This window comes from Phalacrocorax aristotelis, chromosome 6, assembly GCF_949628215.1.
Source record: "Phalacrocorax aristotelis chromosome 6, bGulAri2.1, whole genome shotgun sequence".
Taxonomy (NCBI): domain Eukaryota; kingdom Metazoa; phylum Chordata; class Aves; order Suliformes; family Phalacrocoracidae; genus Phalacrocorax; species Phalacrocorax aristotelis.
In genome coordinates, this window is record NC_134281.1 from 41,384,975 (window position 1) to 41,401,325 (window position 16,351).

Consider the following 16,351-nt stretch of genomic DNA (forward strand, 5'->3'; position numbering starts at 1 on the left):
ATAAAGTAAATGTTTAGGGAAAGGGCAGAACCTGGAGTTCTGTGGATGCTCACCAGCAGCGGCAGCAAGAGCTGCTCTGAATTGCAATACTTTGCCCATACTGAAAATACGCTTGTGTTCCTATTTTTACACACCAGTTCAGGAATGTACTCAGTTGCCTTAGCAACCGAAACATCAAAGACCAACAAAACAGTCTCAGGCTGACGTATGGAAGTGTATTTTCTCACAGCTCTATAAAGGTAAAAAAGCGCTACTTTGCTCAGTTGTATCATTTTAACTTTCCTCACCATCAGTGAAGCAATTGCAAATGGAGTCCTGGACAGAGTCTTGACATTTGGCTGAGACCATTTGGATCCTGAAAGCTCCAAATAATAATTATATCCTATTTATGTTGTTATTTTCCCAAAACTTCCTGTCCTGGCAAAATTCCCTCCTTCCCCTCAAGAGAAACATCCAGATATGCAAGACCTCCTGAACACAAGGCACTTGAGCTAAGGCACAAATCCTCACTGGGCAGCTGGGCATCAAAGCGGCGAGGTTCTGGAACAAAAGCCTTCTAATATAATAATAGAGGGAAATAACTAATGTTAATTATGGCAGGTTATGAAAATTATGATATTATGTGGTGGCCTGCAGTAGCCTGAGGCTACTGAGCAATCCCTGTCACTCTTACATTTCTAAGACCCACTTCCTCCAGGATTGCTTCCTACAGCACTAAGATGGCACGGCCGGATCAAGTTACAGCTCATCCCCGAAGGACACGGAATGGTCAGCTCACCCTCAAATCGCAGGGCGTGCTATTTTGCACCTATGTGGGTTTTATGTTGATGGCAAAGGAGACACCTTTGACTTACTACTTTTTAAAATGTACTCTTCTAAATGATTTTATCTCTGAACATGGGAATAAAAATGTTTAGAAAAAGAACATAACTGAACAGCACAGCTGGGCTATACAAAATAGAGGCTGCTGGCAACCCCCAGGCCATGTAAAACCAACTCTGTTTACTGGACTGAAAAGTTTGTTTGCTTTTGGAGATGTTCGGTCAAGATGTAGTCAAATCTAATTTGCAGATTCATAAATATAGACTCTAAAAGCCTGCATTTGATTTATTTTTAACATGGAGAAGGAATGGGAAAAAGGATGTCAGTGAAGCGGCACAGACACATTTAACTGCATGTGACAAGGCATCAAGCTATGAAGTTACTGCTCTGTCCTAATAGACAAAAAGCCATTAGGAACACTGTAAATATTTTGGCTTTGGTTTTAAGCATTAAATCCTTCTGGTTTGCTGATGCAAGCTGTACTAAGTAACTTCTTCCATGAATCTTCTATTCCCAGCCTCCAAAAAAGAAATAAGATATACGTAAAATGGGAATGAGAGGTAAGCATCAGTTCCAGATAAACTGATGTGGGTATTTAAACCCACACAGCAGTGTCTAATGAGAGTATGCCTATTAACTCTACTGATTCCTCTGCCACCCTCTTTTTTTTAACTAAGACCTCTTTGGGGATTATAACCACATGTGACTATAAGCTTTAGAGGTCATATTTACCCAGGAATCAGATTCACATCTGCCAAACTTTGTTTAACCATGTTCTAATAACCCACATGAGCTTTAAGTCCTTAAAGCTAACTAAACCATCCCTTCCTAGATAAAAATCAGAATTTTGATTAACTGCACTTTTCTTCTCACAGACGTGCTTTATTTCCCTTAAGTAAATTCCTCTGTGAGAAGCACCACACAGGCATTAGGCCTGATACTCCTGCCAAGAAAGACAGGCAGATGTCCTGTGGTGGGAAATCCCAAACAAAGCCAAGATGTCACCGAGAGGAGAAGAAAAACAGTGTCCTGGGCTCTGCTGGCTTTGTGATATGTATTTACCAGGGCAATGTCAGAAGTCACCTTTGTACTGGTGGGGTCAGTGAAAGTCTTGGAAGAGACTCCGTGTGAAAAACCAAAATGAGTAACTACTACTTCTGATACTTGGGAGAGCTTATGCTAGAAAGGTTTAGTAAATAGTCTATAAACTGACCTCCTTCAAACAGCCTACATCACAAATCAAACCTCAGCCTTAGGCTGGGGGCCTGGCCAGGAGGGAGCTGAAACAAAAGAATTCTAGTCCTCGAGGAAAGGGTTATTCCAGTACTGACAAGGTGTTCACAGAGAGACTGACTCCAGTTCTCCTGGTGGTATTACACTGTACTGAGAATAAAGGGAACACTGTGACTCTCTTGATCAGCTTTGAATGAAGATACATTAGAATTTCCCCTTTCCTTTTTTTTAAGCTACAGAAGACTAATTAATAATTCTTCCTATATGGCTTTAATGTTCATTTTGGTTTTGATCCCAAAGGCACAGGCCACTGTTTCCACTCTGATTTGTTTTCTGCACTCCTGTAAGGGCAGTTGAAGGTTTACAGGCTTCTCCTCAAATTCTTCTTCCCCCTGAAAGCCCCTGTCCAGAAGTGCTGAATTTAAATAGCCCAGACGAGGAGCTCCCTCAATTTCTGGAGTACAGACAGATCTTTAATTAAAACCACCCCGTGGACTGACCTCTATTTGCAGTTAGGTAGATCTGCTTTCACCTCTTATTCCCTTCCAAACACCACCCTGGTACATACAACTTCAGGAGTGTGAGTAATTTCAGGAAATTTACAGATTAGCTGTCTTGATGAAAAACCAAAGTCATCAGTCTATTTGACTACCAGCAGAGAGGGAATATATCCCAAAGTGCCTAATGAAAGCAATCCCTCTCCTCCTCCTAGGTCCCTGTCTTGCATACATGACATTTCATCTCATGTTCGTCCAGGAGGACATTCTCACCAATCTTTTTTTTCTATAGGCTGTTATTATTTGTATATGAATAAAGCTACAGAATATAAACCTATTCATAGACCATGGATTTTTCACAGTGTTTCAATATCCTATTTCCACTGAAACTACACAAGGTTATATCACATTTTATCAAAACCAGGTTTGGTTTTCTGTTCTTGAACATGATGGAGTTGCTAATTGAGAGTATTCTTGCTTGACATAAACCTCAAAACACCATTTACCTGGAAGAATGGACTGTGTGACTGATCGTAACGACGTAGCCTGCCCCTCCAACATCTAAGTAGGGACCAGTAAATGTAATGAGTCCTGGATTAGCCACTGCATGCAAGTACCTAAGGGCAGCCAAAAGAAACACTCATAATTAGCAAAAAATGGTTACTGTAAACTTGATTTTGCAGAAACACAGACAAACATTGAATTCTGCACACTATGAACAACATGCTACCAAATTAATGTTTCTTAATATTAAACAAATACCTAAGTATGAATAGGAGCCAGACCTAAAACAAACTTGCTCAATAAATGGTTCCTCACTACATACAACTGCATTAAAAAAGCTGAATTGACTTCTGCATAGAATATGTTTAATGTCATTTTAGACATTTTTCCCCAGAACGATGTATGACAGTGCCAGAAGAGTCTCAAACTCAAAGCAAACATTGGCAAAATTATTATGTGGCAAATGCAGGAGAAAGGACGTCCTATAGGCAGAATTCACACATGAAAATCTGGAAAGATGTCAGAAAGTTATTACAAATTATAAACTCTTTTAAAACTTACAGTCAACATAAAGTGAGCCACAATCACATCAAGTATCTTCCTACTGTAGTAAGAAAGTTTATAAAACTTTCCAACTGTTGGAAACACTTTTGTGTATGAAAAATCTATTATTTGGCTTTCCAGTATACAAACCCTTGAGTCTGGACTGCGCTGCAAAAATGACTGAATTCTACTTTATTACCAGTGCTTTGCCTGTGTCTTCTTTCCAAAACGCTGCCATTTGGCTTTACATAAAAAACAAGACACTATGGCACGCTGCACATGGAGGCTTTTTCAAAACCGCGAGTCGAAAAAATCAGTGAAGTGTGAAAGCAAAAAAAAACACCCTCCCCAAAACAATAATGAAAATAATTTGAGAGCTTTTAAAATGGAGACTAGGGATTGTAAAAGTGCATTCAGTTAATTTACAACATGAATGCACCCTGTTTGCCTCACTACAAAAAAAAAAAAAAAAAAAAAAAGAGAGCAGAATTCCACCATCTGATCTGTCAGCAAAAACAAACAACAAAAAGGAAGAAAACGTGAAGAAAAGCTAATCAGTAGCTATGGCAATGATTTTTTTCAGGGAAAACATGGGTCAGGAGAGCTACAGCATAGCCGATGCCAGGAGCAATTCAGAGCCTTCCCTGTACAGCTGGAGGGTTGGGACCCAGCGCTGGCTCGTGCCTTTCCCAGCATCACTGTGTGGCAGCACCTGGCTGGCTCCTTTCAACAAAGCACATACGTCAAAACACATTCCAGAGCGCTCTCATGTCTCAGGCTCTCATTTGTAATGTATACAAATGTTTTCCCAAATCAGATGCTAGTGCATAATTAATAGTACACAGTTGAGCCAGCAAATTCCTACTTTAAATTAGCAATGAAACCCACTGTAAACAAACAAACAAAAAGACTAAAATATTAACAACCAAAAATGGCACAAGGAGCTGAAAACACTCCTGAATTAGCTAATCCCTAAAGGGGATGCTCATTTTCTGAATATTTATACTCCCATCTGCCATAGCAGGGATATGAACCAGAAACTATCACTCAAAATAAAAAGGGTTGAAATTAGAACCAATAAAGGTTTTAACAAGCTGTATTTAAGCACTGAGCCTTTTACCCACAATGAAAACATTTCTAGTTAAATAGTTTATAGCTGGCTATAAAAAAACCCCAGGCTATGAAATTGATACCAAATATCTTCCTTATTGCCCTCCAAGATTATCCAAAGCTTTCATAACGGGACCCTAAAAACTCACCATTGTCTCCTGGTGGGATCAAATGCTTTGTCCATGAGGGAACCGGGGTAAATTCGGAGCACCCCATTGGGGGTTGCTATGTAACGGCGCACAATAGAACTGTTCAGGCTACTCGTTTCCATTTGTGTCATCCATTCATCTGTGACGTGACTGGTAGCCATTACTTCATTTCTGACAGAGAACTGCAAAACAAAGGCGGACCCTAGCAGGGTTCCTCTAAGACTTGCATGAAAAGATAATAAGCTGCTTGCGGGGTTTCCTAAAGAGTGATCGGAGATCATCTAAACTCCATTACTTTTTTAAAGTCTTCTCACACCAGACAGATCTGGCACATTCCAAGCAAAGGAAACGCTTATTATAATGAAATATTGTTGTCGTTATCTCTGTAGCTTTTAGCATGTGCATTTTTACTTCACATAAATACAAATATTGCTCCGCTTGCACACAAAATAAAAATTTCTCATTTATATGCCTAAGAACATAAAGATATTTCTGCTGAGAATTTACTGACACTTTAATTTTTCTAGCGTTCATTTCAATAGCTGCTTATCAACATTTTTCCCCCCTCTAGGGGAAGAAGCCCTCTCCCTCCTCTCTCCGCTCTTCTGGGCCTTCAAGCCTACGGCCTTCTCTCCAGGCATGGGAATACCGCTCCAAAACACCACTCCAGAACTCTATGAGCACCAGGAGATCAACATTTCAGATACTCCCCTCCTGAATGAAGGCATGGGACATGAGGAAACCAGGGTCTCCAGGGCTGATGTGAGTGATCAGCACCGAGGAAATACCTTAAGGCCAGGATTGGCAATCAGGCGCGTGTTGTCGCTGAGGTATGCTGTGTAATGCTCCACCATCCGCTTCGTCTCAGGCTGGCTGAGATGTTCGTACGGAGAAGAGAAGCTGCCTGCAGAGAGCATTACCGTAGGGCTTTCTAAAAATAGCAAAATATGAGAAAGTTAAGGACAATGAATTGCATGTATTGCATAGTAAACCCCTTCATACCACCAAAAGGTATCCTCCACTCTCCCACACTTCAGTATGCAAAGTGCACAGCTCCTCCAGGTCATGGATGGACTGTGAGAGAGCACAGGAAACGTGAAATTCTCCATCCACACCAGAGCACTTACCAGCACAGCTTGCCTGCCCAGCCACTGACAAAACTTATGTTTCACATGAACTACCTTTCTTGCTTCAAAATACAGAAGTTGAAAAGTTAGTCCACTTACTCTGATCTCCATGTGTCATTTGGTAGACTTTAGTGCCTTTGTTCTCAAAGTATAAACAATTTCTGAATTACTACCTTTCGAAAGATTACAGAAGCTATTTTCCCTTAAGAAAAGTAATTTCTTCTTCTTTAGCATAATATATTATCCATGTTTAGGTTAGATACAGCAGAAGAAAGTGAAAACAAGCGCTTTCAGTTACAGATAACGAACAAATGGAGAATTACAAGCGCAGAAGAAGGAGCTTAGCACTAAAAGTGTAACTGTCGGGTGATTTTCAGAACAGACTAGAAAGTAAACTTTCATTGTGCAGAAACTGCAATACCACACAGGTTTTTCTTTTTAAAAAGAAAAATGATTTTGATGATGCAGGGCTGAAGGTTGAGAAGAACTCCTTTTCTGAATATCTGACCCATGGAACCAGATTTCCCTGTGTGTAATGGTCTCCAGAGGAAAAAATTCACTGGAGTATGTGAAGTGTTCTGCTTTTATTCACATTCCTCTAAAACACATCACCATACATCCAGCGACCATATGTACTGCAGTCATCACTTATGAACTTCTATTGCAGTCCTTCATCTGCTTCCCAGACCAAATATTCTGATGTGATTGCATTTTGCTTTGCATGAAGCTTTTCCACTTATCAGCTTAGTATTGCTTTTTTTTTTTAATATATTTTCCATTTATATCTTGTCTTTCTGGATATACGATAATCAAGACTAGGCACCACATTAAAGAGAGATAAAAACGCTGTATTTTAAACAATTGGCAAAGCAATTTCCATAGCTTTGTCAAGTTCCTCCATAACTCCTCCAGTCTAATCTCACTTAGCTATTTGTGGCACTGCAATATAGCTAAGAAAAATATCACAACTGTGCTGCTAATCCACCATAAGACCTTCAAACCTTGCTACAAACAAAAGCAGTTAATTCAGAACTTCTTATAATAAAGCATAGATTAATACTTAAATATGAAAGCTCACAACTTATGATGCTTATATTAAAAAAACCTCTACGTTCTTAGGATACATTATGTTTTTTAAGTTCTCTATCCCTTCCAGACACTAGAACTTGTACTGCCATGGAGACTCTCCCTCTTTCCAGTAATGTTTGGGCAACTACTGAAATTAGTCAGGTAGAGTAGAATCAATTTAGCTCATCAAAAGCAGGAACACATCAGTAACGCGAGAATTTTTAAGCAGGTAAGGAAGGTCTGGAAACCATCACACCACAGGAGTTCTCAGTTTCCCCAACAGGCATAAGTTCTGACTTCACATGGATCGATGATATTAAATGCTTATGGGAGTGAAAAACCTGTATAAATCGAAAGTCCCAAAGTTCTCCTGCGTGGCTGGCTGGGACTTCGTTCTACTTATTTGTCAATAAGCTACTTTACAGCCAAGAGAAGAGAACTTAGTTTTAAGCTTGGTGAGACATATCTCAGTCTCCCCACGCCACTTTCTGGGAACTTGATTGAGCAAGGCTCACAGTGCATTTATCTTGTAGTCTGATGAGCAGTCCCACTGCGTTCACCCATGCAAGTGCTCACACTGAGCAGGGTAGCTATGATTAATGGAATGGAGAGTTATAAGGAGGTACATCTGATTAGAAAAATCAGCCCTGGGAATAAAAGCACCTCCAGAAGAGAGTATTTCCAATGTTTCATGAGAAGAGTTTTACTTTCTGCTGCCACACTTCACAGAAATATGCGCGAGGTCAAGACGAACTGCAAGGAAGCTCTACCTAAGGTAGCCAGCTGCTTGAAGTGCAGGCAGGCATTTGGCTGGCCCAGAAGATCCAGTCGATGATACAGGAGCTTGCTGCTGGGGACAGTGTTCAGATTCTTCAGCTGTTTAACAGGTATTTCTGGCTGTATCACCACAACACACAGAATAAAGGACGTGTCCTGGACCTGAAAAAACAAGGGCAAGTCATCAAACTGCAACAAAAATGTGGAGGTGTTACAGAACTTATTTTCTATTTAGCATTCATTCTCTTTTCTTCAATTGCTCATCTCATCTAGTTCTGGAAGGTGGCACCACACTTCACCATACTCTCCAGGATCACAGTTCCCACTCTCTCTGAAAACAGACAATTTCCTTTCAAAGAAAAGAAGCTAACATGGACTCGATCCTACAGGAAACAGGGAGAAGTACTGTGCAGATAAAAACTTTCAAGCCATGTTGCTCTCCATGCAGGGTAGAGACTTGATTACAGCAACTCAGTCCCATACAGCCACATTACAACTATCCTGCTGTACAAGAAATACTTTCCTACAGTCTATGCACAAAATAAAAAATATTTAGTTTTCAGGAAAAATGACTGCATTAAGACTGCCATTTTGTTCCTCAATCTGCAAAGATTTTGCTTTATTGGTTTGTATATTTCAAGTATCCTGTAGTATATCAGACTCAAAACTTGAAGTTCCCCAGCTGCTCTGCAAGGGTGTTTGATATTTAATGTAGCGTTACAACATTAGAAAATTAGCTCCAGACATCCTCCTATGTGAATTTCTGTTAAACAATGACAGATTTCATCTCTTAAAACTGCTCAGCTTAATCTTTTAGTTGGATTTAACTTAATGCTGTGAAATGAACCACAAGTACCCTCCAAAGTTTGTTGGCACAAAGAAGTAGCCAATTATTTCTGGCATCAGCGAAATTCACCTGGATTATATTTAACCTTAGATTCCATTTTAATCCTTGGGTCAAGATTAGTGTTCAGATACGTTCAAAACTGAAGAAGAGACAGTTGTTAGAAGGTTTCTTAAAGCTCTTACTACTGATAATATAGCCTGTTGCATATATATTGTAATCAGTATCAATGAAAGCTTCAATATAACTAATGTTCGTAAGAAAAGCGTTAAATTACAGCAAACATCACTGACTACTGATTCAGTTCTGCAAAAAGGCAGTATCAGAACAAGAAGCTGACATTTTCCCAATTGTACTAATGAATGGATCATACTGTTCTGCCCCAAACATAACAACAGTATTAAGCAAAAGAGTGACTTAATACTAAACCCTGCCTTAGCACTGTATTGAAATGTGGTAGGTATTTATGTGTCACCTGGCTTGCAGTATGACATCCAGAACAGTATAGCTTTGCTTCCATTGGGAAAGCATGAGTATAATCTCTATGTATCTGTACATTATGCATGTCTTATGAAATGAGTGCCGTCACGAGGAAAGAGCACAGGTATCCATACAGACACATCTCTGAAGATGACATGGTAGCAAACCTGAAATGGTAGTTTCATTGGTTCTTCACTGGAACTAAAAAACCTCACATTCATGCAGTTTCTGAGTAATTCAAACCTTTCATACTTCAATATGTAGCAATACTTCATGCTTTACTATATTCAGTACATTAATGTACTCTTCAATATATGAACTTACTCTAATGCCATCCTGCCACACTGTCACTTCTATTCCTTACCATTTTCCAGGCATAGCTGACATTATAGGCTTCTTTTCCAACTTCTCTCAATTTGTTTACATGCCAAGACAGTGAGGAGTTCACAGGAACCGTAATGATCTGGCTGCCCAGGGGAATGCTAGATTGGCAAATATAACATACAGCATTTTATTAAACATTGAGAAAGCTCTGAAGCAAACACCATCTACTGTAAATTTATAAAAATATCATAAGATATGAAGAGATTAACTGTTATCTGTCTTAGGTGAAGAAAAAGTGTATGTATGCTGAAAACGCACTTGTGTACCACCACATTTTGGGTTAAAACACATACTCAGACAAGACAAAGGCTAAAGAAAAACCCAGACCAAATAATGGAAATTCTTCCTGACATGGAAGAGAGGCATTAGGAAGAGTATCCCCCAGATCAGTTGTGGAAACCACTGCTTAGCAAACCAAATGATAAAATGTAGAAAGTTGGAGGAAAAACCAAACCAGAACTGTTCTGCATTTGGGGGAGGAGGGGAAGGAAAAAAAAAAAAAAAATCCATCTGAGTATCCAGATGTTGTAGGAAAAGGGACTTTACCTTATATTCTCTTAAAACTCCTCTAGAAATACTTCTAGTGCCCTAAGGACTGAGAGTGTTTGGACTTGTATCCCGATTCCTTACCTAAGGATGTTCTGGCGCACCAGCTCAAATTTAGGAATGTTCTCATAATGGATAATATCTGTGTGGAGCGGTGGTTCAGACAACAGGTAGGGCCTGGTAAGGGATGGGTGCATAAGAGTGTATCCTAAAAAAATAAAGACACAAAATCAGACATTGAATGCATTATAACAGCTGAGGCCAGGATGAATATTTTCATTAATATTTTCAGGGGGCTAAAAAAAAAAGAATACAGTAACTACATACAATTTTTACAAAGGCTTAGCAAATGTTTACAAGCAATATGATAATCAAAGAAGTTGCAAACTAAGAACTTGATAAGCTGCAAATGAAAGACAGGTCAAAGAACCAAGCAATAAAAAGAGGCTGGGATCAGAGGAAAAGAGCTGAACACACACATACACCAGTTTTGCCTTTTGCCCTACCTATACAGAAACCCTCAATGTTACACATATAGAAAATCTCAACAGCAAGTAAGCACTTCCGTACCAAAACTCCAGTACAGAAAATTCAAGTCGTGAATCCACATACAGTCTCCAGCCATCTGGCAACTCTCAGGCAAAACTAACCAAACAACATGCAATTAACCTTTTAATAAATAGCATCATTCATTACTTATAGACTATCTAGAGACATGAGAATTAAGAGTTTCCTTTTGATGGTTAATGATCTCAATGGGACTAGAAGAGATTATCTGAGCCAAAAAGTTACCTTTATTGTCAATGAGGAAAGTGTAGGAACCCAAGGAGTCCTGATAATAGGTGACATCTTCCAAGATATATGCGAGATTAACATCTACTCCAACAATCCCTAGCAGGAGGTTTCCAAAGTAACACGGTTTACTTACAGTCATTATCAGGCCTTAGAATGAGAGAAATAACATAAACCAATCAGCAATAGTATCTATTTAATTATTTTTAGAGGAAACAGAGCATGCACTTTATCATTTCAAAATGTTATTGAATTAAACTTTATATAGTATTACTTGCTGGAATATGGACAAAAATTGGCAGGCCTAAAGGGAAGCTGAGCAGGTCATGCCTGGCTGTTTTTAGCCACTCTCCCTAATTAGTAAATGTCTATGTTTCTGATAGTGACCTAAGGTGCATTTAATCCATTTATTAAAATACACACCACAATTAATGTTTTGGGGTTTGTCAGTCTACTAGTGGATGCCTTACAGATAAGAAATGCGTTTGCCTGAAAAGCCAAGATAGTATTTTGTTCCCTTAACATCATTTAAGGCAATTTAAGAAATAGGGGGAGGAGGGAGGAAGAGAAATTGTACTTGTAAAGCAACAATAGGGATGATTGCATATCGAGAATATTAAACCTCCTCTGCTTAACTAAATATCAGTATGGCCACTGTACTGGGAATGAAACCCATAATCACACAATGGTTTGGATGCATCTTGTGCCTGAGGTAAGAACTCTTGGTAATACCTTATTTCTCTTACTTTCTACACCACTGCTATTTGGAAACTCGGTGACTCTTTTCCTTCAACCAATATAAAATTAATTTGCATGCATAAGCTTTTAAGAACACTTTGATAGTTTTGTAAGACAAGCCTCCTCTATTGCACCATTTCTAATCCCTCTGTTGCTCAAATTTTCCATTGTGCTTGGGTATGGCTTCGTGAGAGAGTAATAATACAGCTTAATTACCAAGGTTAGGAAATGCAGAAAGTAGCAAGCGTTCTGACTCAGAAGAGATTTGCTCAGGAATAGTGTTAAATTTGTTTTGGGACTCAATGCACAAGGCAAATGTGCAACCTAAACTCATCAGCCCTTGAAAACTATTCAGTGTAGCCCTCAACTACTTCTACATACTAGCCGAGACTAAGAATATGCAAAGTCCTGAATGAAGAAATACAGAAATTGCTCAATTGTCAAAGCAATATACAATCACCAATGCATTTCCCAACATCGCTATGATGGTCACATCTGTTTTCAGAGCACTGGAGCAGTGCTAGAGAAATGTCAGGTGAGCTGCCCATAAACTAGCAGGGGTAAACCCTACAGCTCCAACCTTCCAAGTATGTACACTGAGCTTTAGGAAGGGCACCAGATCCCAAAGGTAAAAGGATTTTCTCTCTGCAGCTTACAACTGATGACACTTAACCAAGTATCAGCTCAGGCAGTGGGACCCCCGGCTGGGTGTGTGCCCAGCTGGGGGAGCTCTGCCAGCACTGTGGGAGCAGCCTAAGACCACTCCCTACCTCCTGAACCTGCCCCTGGCAAGAACACAAATAGGATCATCCTGCAGTGCATGCTTACCCTGAGCGCAAATTAAACTAACTTCTGCATTTCTTACATGTGTGCCATCTTATACACACACTGGTACGCTCCCAGAAGTCTCTATCGGTATCTACACTGCCAGTCTCTCCATTACTGGATGTAGTAGTGAGATCAGACCAAGTTGAACACACAGTGTTTAGTAATTTGGCATCTAGTTTTAAAGTAAAAGGGCAGATCCATGCACCTTCCCACCACATCAGCATAAATTTGAAACTGACGGGAGAATCAGACTACAGACATCTGCTGCGTTGAGATATTCTTCACCAGCCAGCTCAGCTTTCCTGCCCTGTCTATTGCTGGGGGCAGACCAAGTGTGCTGAAGCTAAAGGAAGAGCTAAGGATAACACAATTGGGACAATATTTAATAATCTCTCTTTGTGCCATTTGCTAAGCTGGTTGCCTTCCTCCTCTTACGAAGGTCTGCCAGCTTCCAGCATCCCCCTCCTTTACAGACCCACAGCAGGGAAATGGATGCTAAACTAGTTGTGAAGAGCCACTGCTTGGGGGGCAAAGACAGAAAAAAGGGAACTCCAGCAGGAATGATGACTCAAAAGTCACATCCATGGCTCCCCAGGAAAGGGAGGCTCAAATGGTAACAACTTGTTCTCTCCTCCACTGTGGGGACTTATGCAATCCCCTGAGTCTACCTGTAAGACCCCAAGACATTTAGAAGTACTGAAATAATGAACGCTGCAATGGTGCAGCATGGTCATGGCTGTCATTTCAACATGAGAAGATTGCTTCCCTCAAGTACAAAGAATTTCTCTCCACAAATTAAATTATGGATGCTGTATACGTACACATATATAAGAACAAATTTCACTCCCAAGAATCCATCCTGAATCTATCTGCTCCATGCTTTATTACCACTTTTTTCATAACTAGACCTTCTGCGATAAAAAACCTACTGGCATGAAAGGCTAATTCTACATTTGCCCTGAGAACACACCTAAAAGCATCACCTTATAAGACTGAAGTATATTTAGGAGTATGTAAACAAAAAGGAACCTAATCTGTTACATTTTTATACCTAAATTCAGTGTAAGCACTTACCGTCTCCCATTTCATCTGAGAAAGGCAGACTGAAGACTGCCTCATCAATCATTCGGTTGGGGAGGTTTGTGTAGAATCGGCCAACTGTCGTTTCCAGGTTACTCAACTGGTTTAGGACCATCATGCTTCCCTTGATCACAGGTAGGGCTGTTCGGTCTGGCACCCCGTACTTCACTGAGTTCTGCTCTGCCAGGTCTCGCAGAAAGGCCAGTTCCTTCAAACCTGTCACTCCCTCTGAAACAGAAATGTGAGAAACAGAAGGAAGGAGTTAGAAGAAGTTTACTTTCCATCAGGACTTCTGTATCTTACTCCAAAGTATTGTCAATAAAAGCAAAATTATAACTATGCTATACTGTAGGACTGAATATACTATAGGGTTCTTTAAATGTTAAGGTAAAGTTCTGAAAGACTAGTACAGTTTTAGGAAGAGTAATCAGCTAGTACAAAATTTAATAAGATTGCCTCTTACATACTGTTGCACAGTGCAAAAATTCAACATGCTGTTCACATCAGCACTTTAAACAAGATCTTTTAACAGAGACTTATGTGACCCATAAATCCACAGGACAGCTCTTTGTTCTCCACTGGTGGCTAGTCCACATGAAGGACCAGAAGCGTATTATACACCCTTGCAGATAACAGGCTTTGTTCTTTAGCTTAAACATTAAGGTTTCACATTTTACATAAGTCCCAGCCTCAATTCCTGCAGACAAATCAAAGACGTGTGTACATATTAGGTCTCAAATGAGTATTTCAATTTACAGTCAAATGATACATTAGCTTAAGCATTAGTTTCCTTGGCTAGAGTCCACGTGCAATTTTTAGTAATACAGCTTACAGCCTTCTTATTAAAAAAGCACAGGATGCCAAACTACTGCATGTGTGATCTTCATATTTAACTTCACTCTTAAGTTAGGACCTAAGTTATTGAAGCACCTCAGGTTACATTAGATGTTACATTCATGCTGCTTGGCTAACAACTGAAATAGAAATCACGTATACTCTCATTTTGCTGCACCAGGAAACACGGGCAGCGTCAGGAAGGTTTACAGTTGCAACAGCTATCAAATTTAATTCAGTCTGCTTGCCACTAGACAACTTAGACAACAACACTTTATATCCTGAGCAGCTGCACTGTGATATATGAGCATATAGTGGCACACAGTTTTATACACCAAAGAGGTAACATCTGGATGCAGCCTCTGGATTACACAGGCCAAAACCCATTAACAAACTGCTTCCAGTAAAGCGTGGAATTACATTTTGACGAGCTTAATAAACTAGCTGTACAACGAAAGGGAATTTTCATCCACTGGAAATACAAAAACATTTCTCACCATTCATAAGCGCGTAAGTAAGAATCATTACTGAGTTATTGAGGAAACTATTTTCTTCATTGATGACACGTAAAGTAGCTTTTTTATCATCTTCTGAAGAATCTTTTGATGTAATCCCAGCCGAGAGATAAATTATGACCATATCGGTATCTAAAAAGAAATATATATATATAGCAGAAAGTGCATTAGATTTTTAACTCAGTCAAGTCATGTGGTAAGAGCCTTTACATGTGCTTACAACCATACATTGCCTGTGGGTTCAATTGTGAGATTCACAGGAATCTACAATGGATAAACACACTGCCACCTTATGAATTATATCCTTTGTTATTAAACTTCCATTCACAGCATTTAAGAAACGATTGTTTGGTTTGGGGCCTACCAGATACCCAAAAGCACTGTTGCTTGTTTCTCCTGAGCAGACCTCACAGGCACCTTCTGGCCTGGCTGCAACTGGACAGGAGCATCCAAGACCAGCAAGCAGTGTGCTGCAGAAGCTGCTCTAACTCCCTGGAGCGGGCTTAACAAAAGCAAAAAAACCTGCAAGTTTCAGCTCCTAACCCATTGTTCTTCTGCTGTCCTGCAATTCTAGAGAGCAGAGCTGCACTGCATCCCAGGGGAGCATCTGATTGCATTTCCTACATGAAAAGCGCATGGTGCTTTCCCAGCCATTGCTGCTGCAAGAGCTGTGCAAGGGGCTTGGCATTGCTGTTGCTGCTGTTCATGGGACCCTCCTCAGCCTCCCTTCCTGCCAGGTTTGGCCATGCAATCAGACCCTGCTGTAGCACGGTGGCAGGCAGCCCAACAGATGTACACGAGAAACACAAAATCCTTGCAAAAGACCTTTTCACTCACTCCTCCTCCTCTGTGTCTGTATTAGCACTGCTGCAATTTAGTCCCTGACTTGCAGTGCAATAGGTGGAAGATGCTGCAGGATGAAAGGGACCCAATGCTTTTGTATGGTGTAGGTTAGAGCATAATGCTTGAGAAATGAGACACAGCACTGCCATTCCTCATCGGCTTGTTTCCCATGAAGTTGAACAAGTTTTTCCAGCTGAGTATGTTCTCGGTGAACGGCCTGCCTCAAAGCCTTTGGATATGTAAATTCAAATCACTGCTCACACCTCATCCTGTTTCATCATATTATACCTCAGTATTAAAAGTGTTTTATGCATATAATTAAAACACTTGTAGGGATCATACACCATCTTATAATCTGAAGCACATGAGGTTAGTTGGTTACACATCAACTTTGTTGTCTCATCCAGCTTGTTTTCGGTTTGTGTTTTTTGGTTGGTTTTTAGATTTTTTAAAAAATAGGTACGAATGCTTTGACTTGTACATTTTGCCATCATGACTTGAAAAGAATTTCAGCCAGAACTAGCTTTTGATACAAACAAGTTAAGGAGCTGCTAACTTGGGAGGAATTTCTGCCTTTTTTAAAAAAAAAAAGCTAAAACTAGGAAAAAAAAAAGCAAGGTATTAATATAGTTTTGGC

General features: G+C 39.9%; 1 protein-coding gene across 1 annotated transcript in view; it reads right to left on the reverse strand.

Moving 5' to 3' along the window:
* The window catches only part of CACHD1 (cache domain containing 1), a 114,506-nt gene that overhangs the window by 14,088 nt on the left and 84,067 nt on the right, over positions 1 to 16,351 (reverse strand). The window contains exons 8-16 of the mRNA XM_075097367.1: positions 14,854 to 15,003; positions 13,517 to 13,750; positions 10,877 to 11,026; positions 10,169 to 10,292; positions 9,519 to 9,636; positions 7,824 to 7,992; positions 5,647 to 5,789; positions 4,859 to 5,040; positions 3,059 to 3,169 (exon numbers count right to left, since the gene is read on the reverse strand). Of these exons, the coding sequence (XP_074953468.1) occupies positions 3,059 to 3,169; positions 4,859 to 5,040; positions 5,647 to 5,789; positions 7,824 to 7,992; positions 9,519 to 9,636; positions 10,169 to 10,292; positions 10,877 to 11,026; positions 13,517 to 13,750; positions 14,854 to 15,003 (1,381 nt within the window). The remainder of the gene's footprint in view (positions 1 to 3,058; positions 3,170 to 4,858; positions 5,041 to 5,646; positions 5,790 to 7,823; positions 7,993 to 9,518; positions 9,637 to 10,168; positions 10,293 to 10,876; positions 11,027 to 13,516; positions 13,751 to 14,853; positions 15,004 to 16,351) is intronic.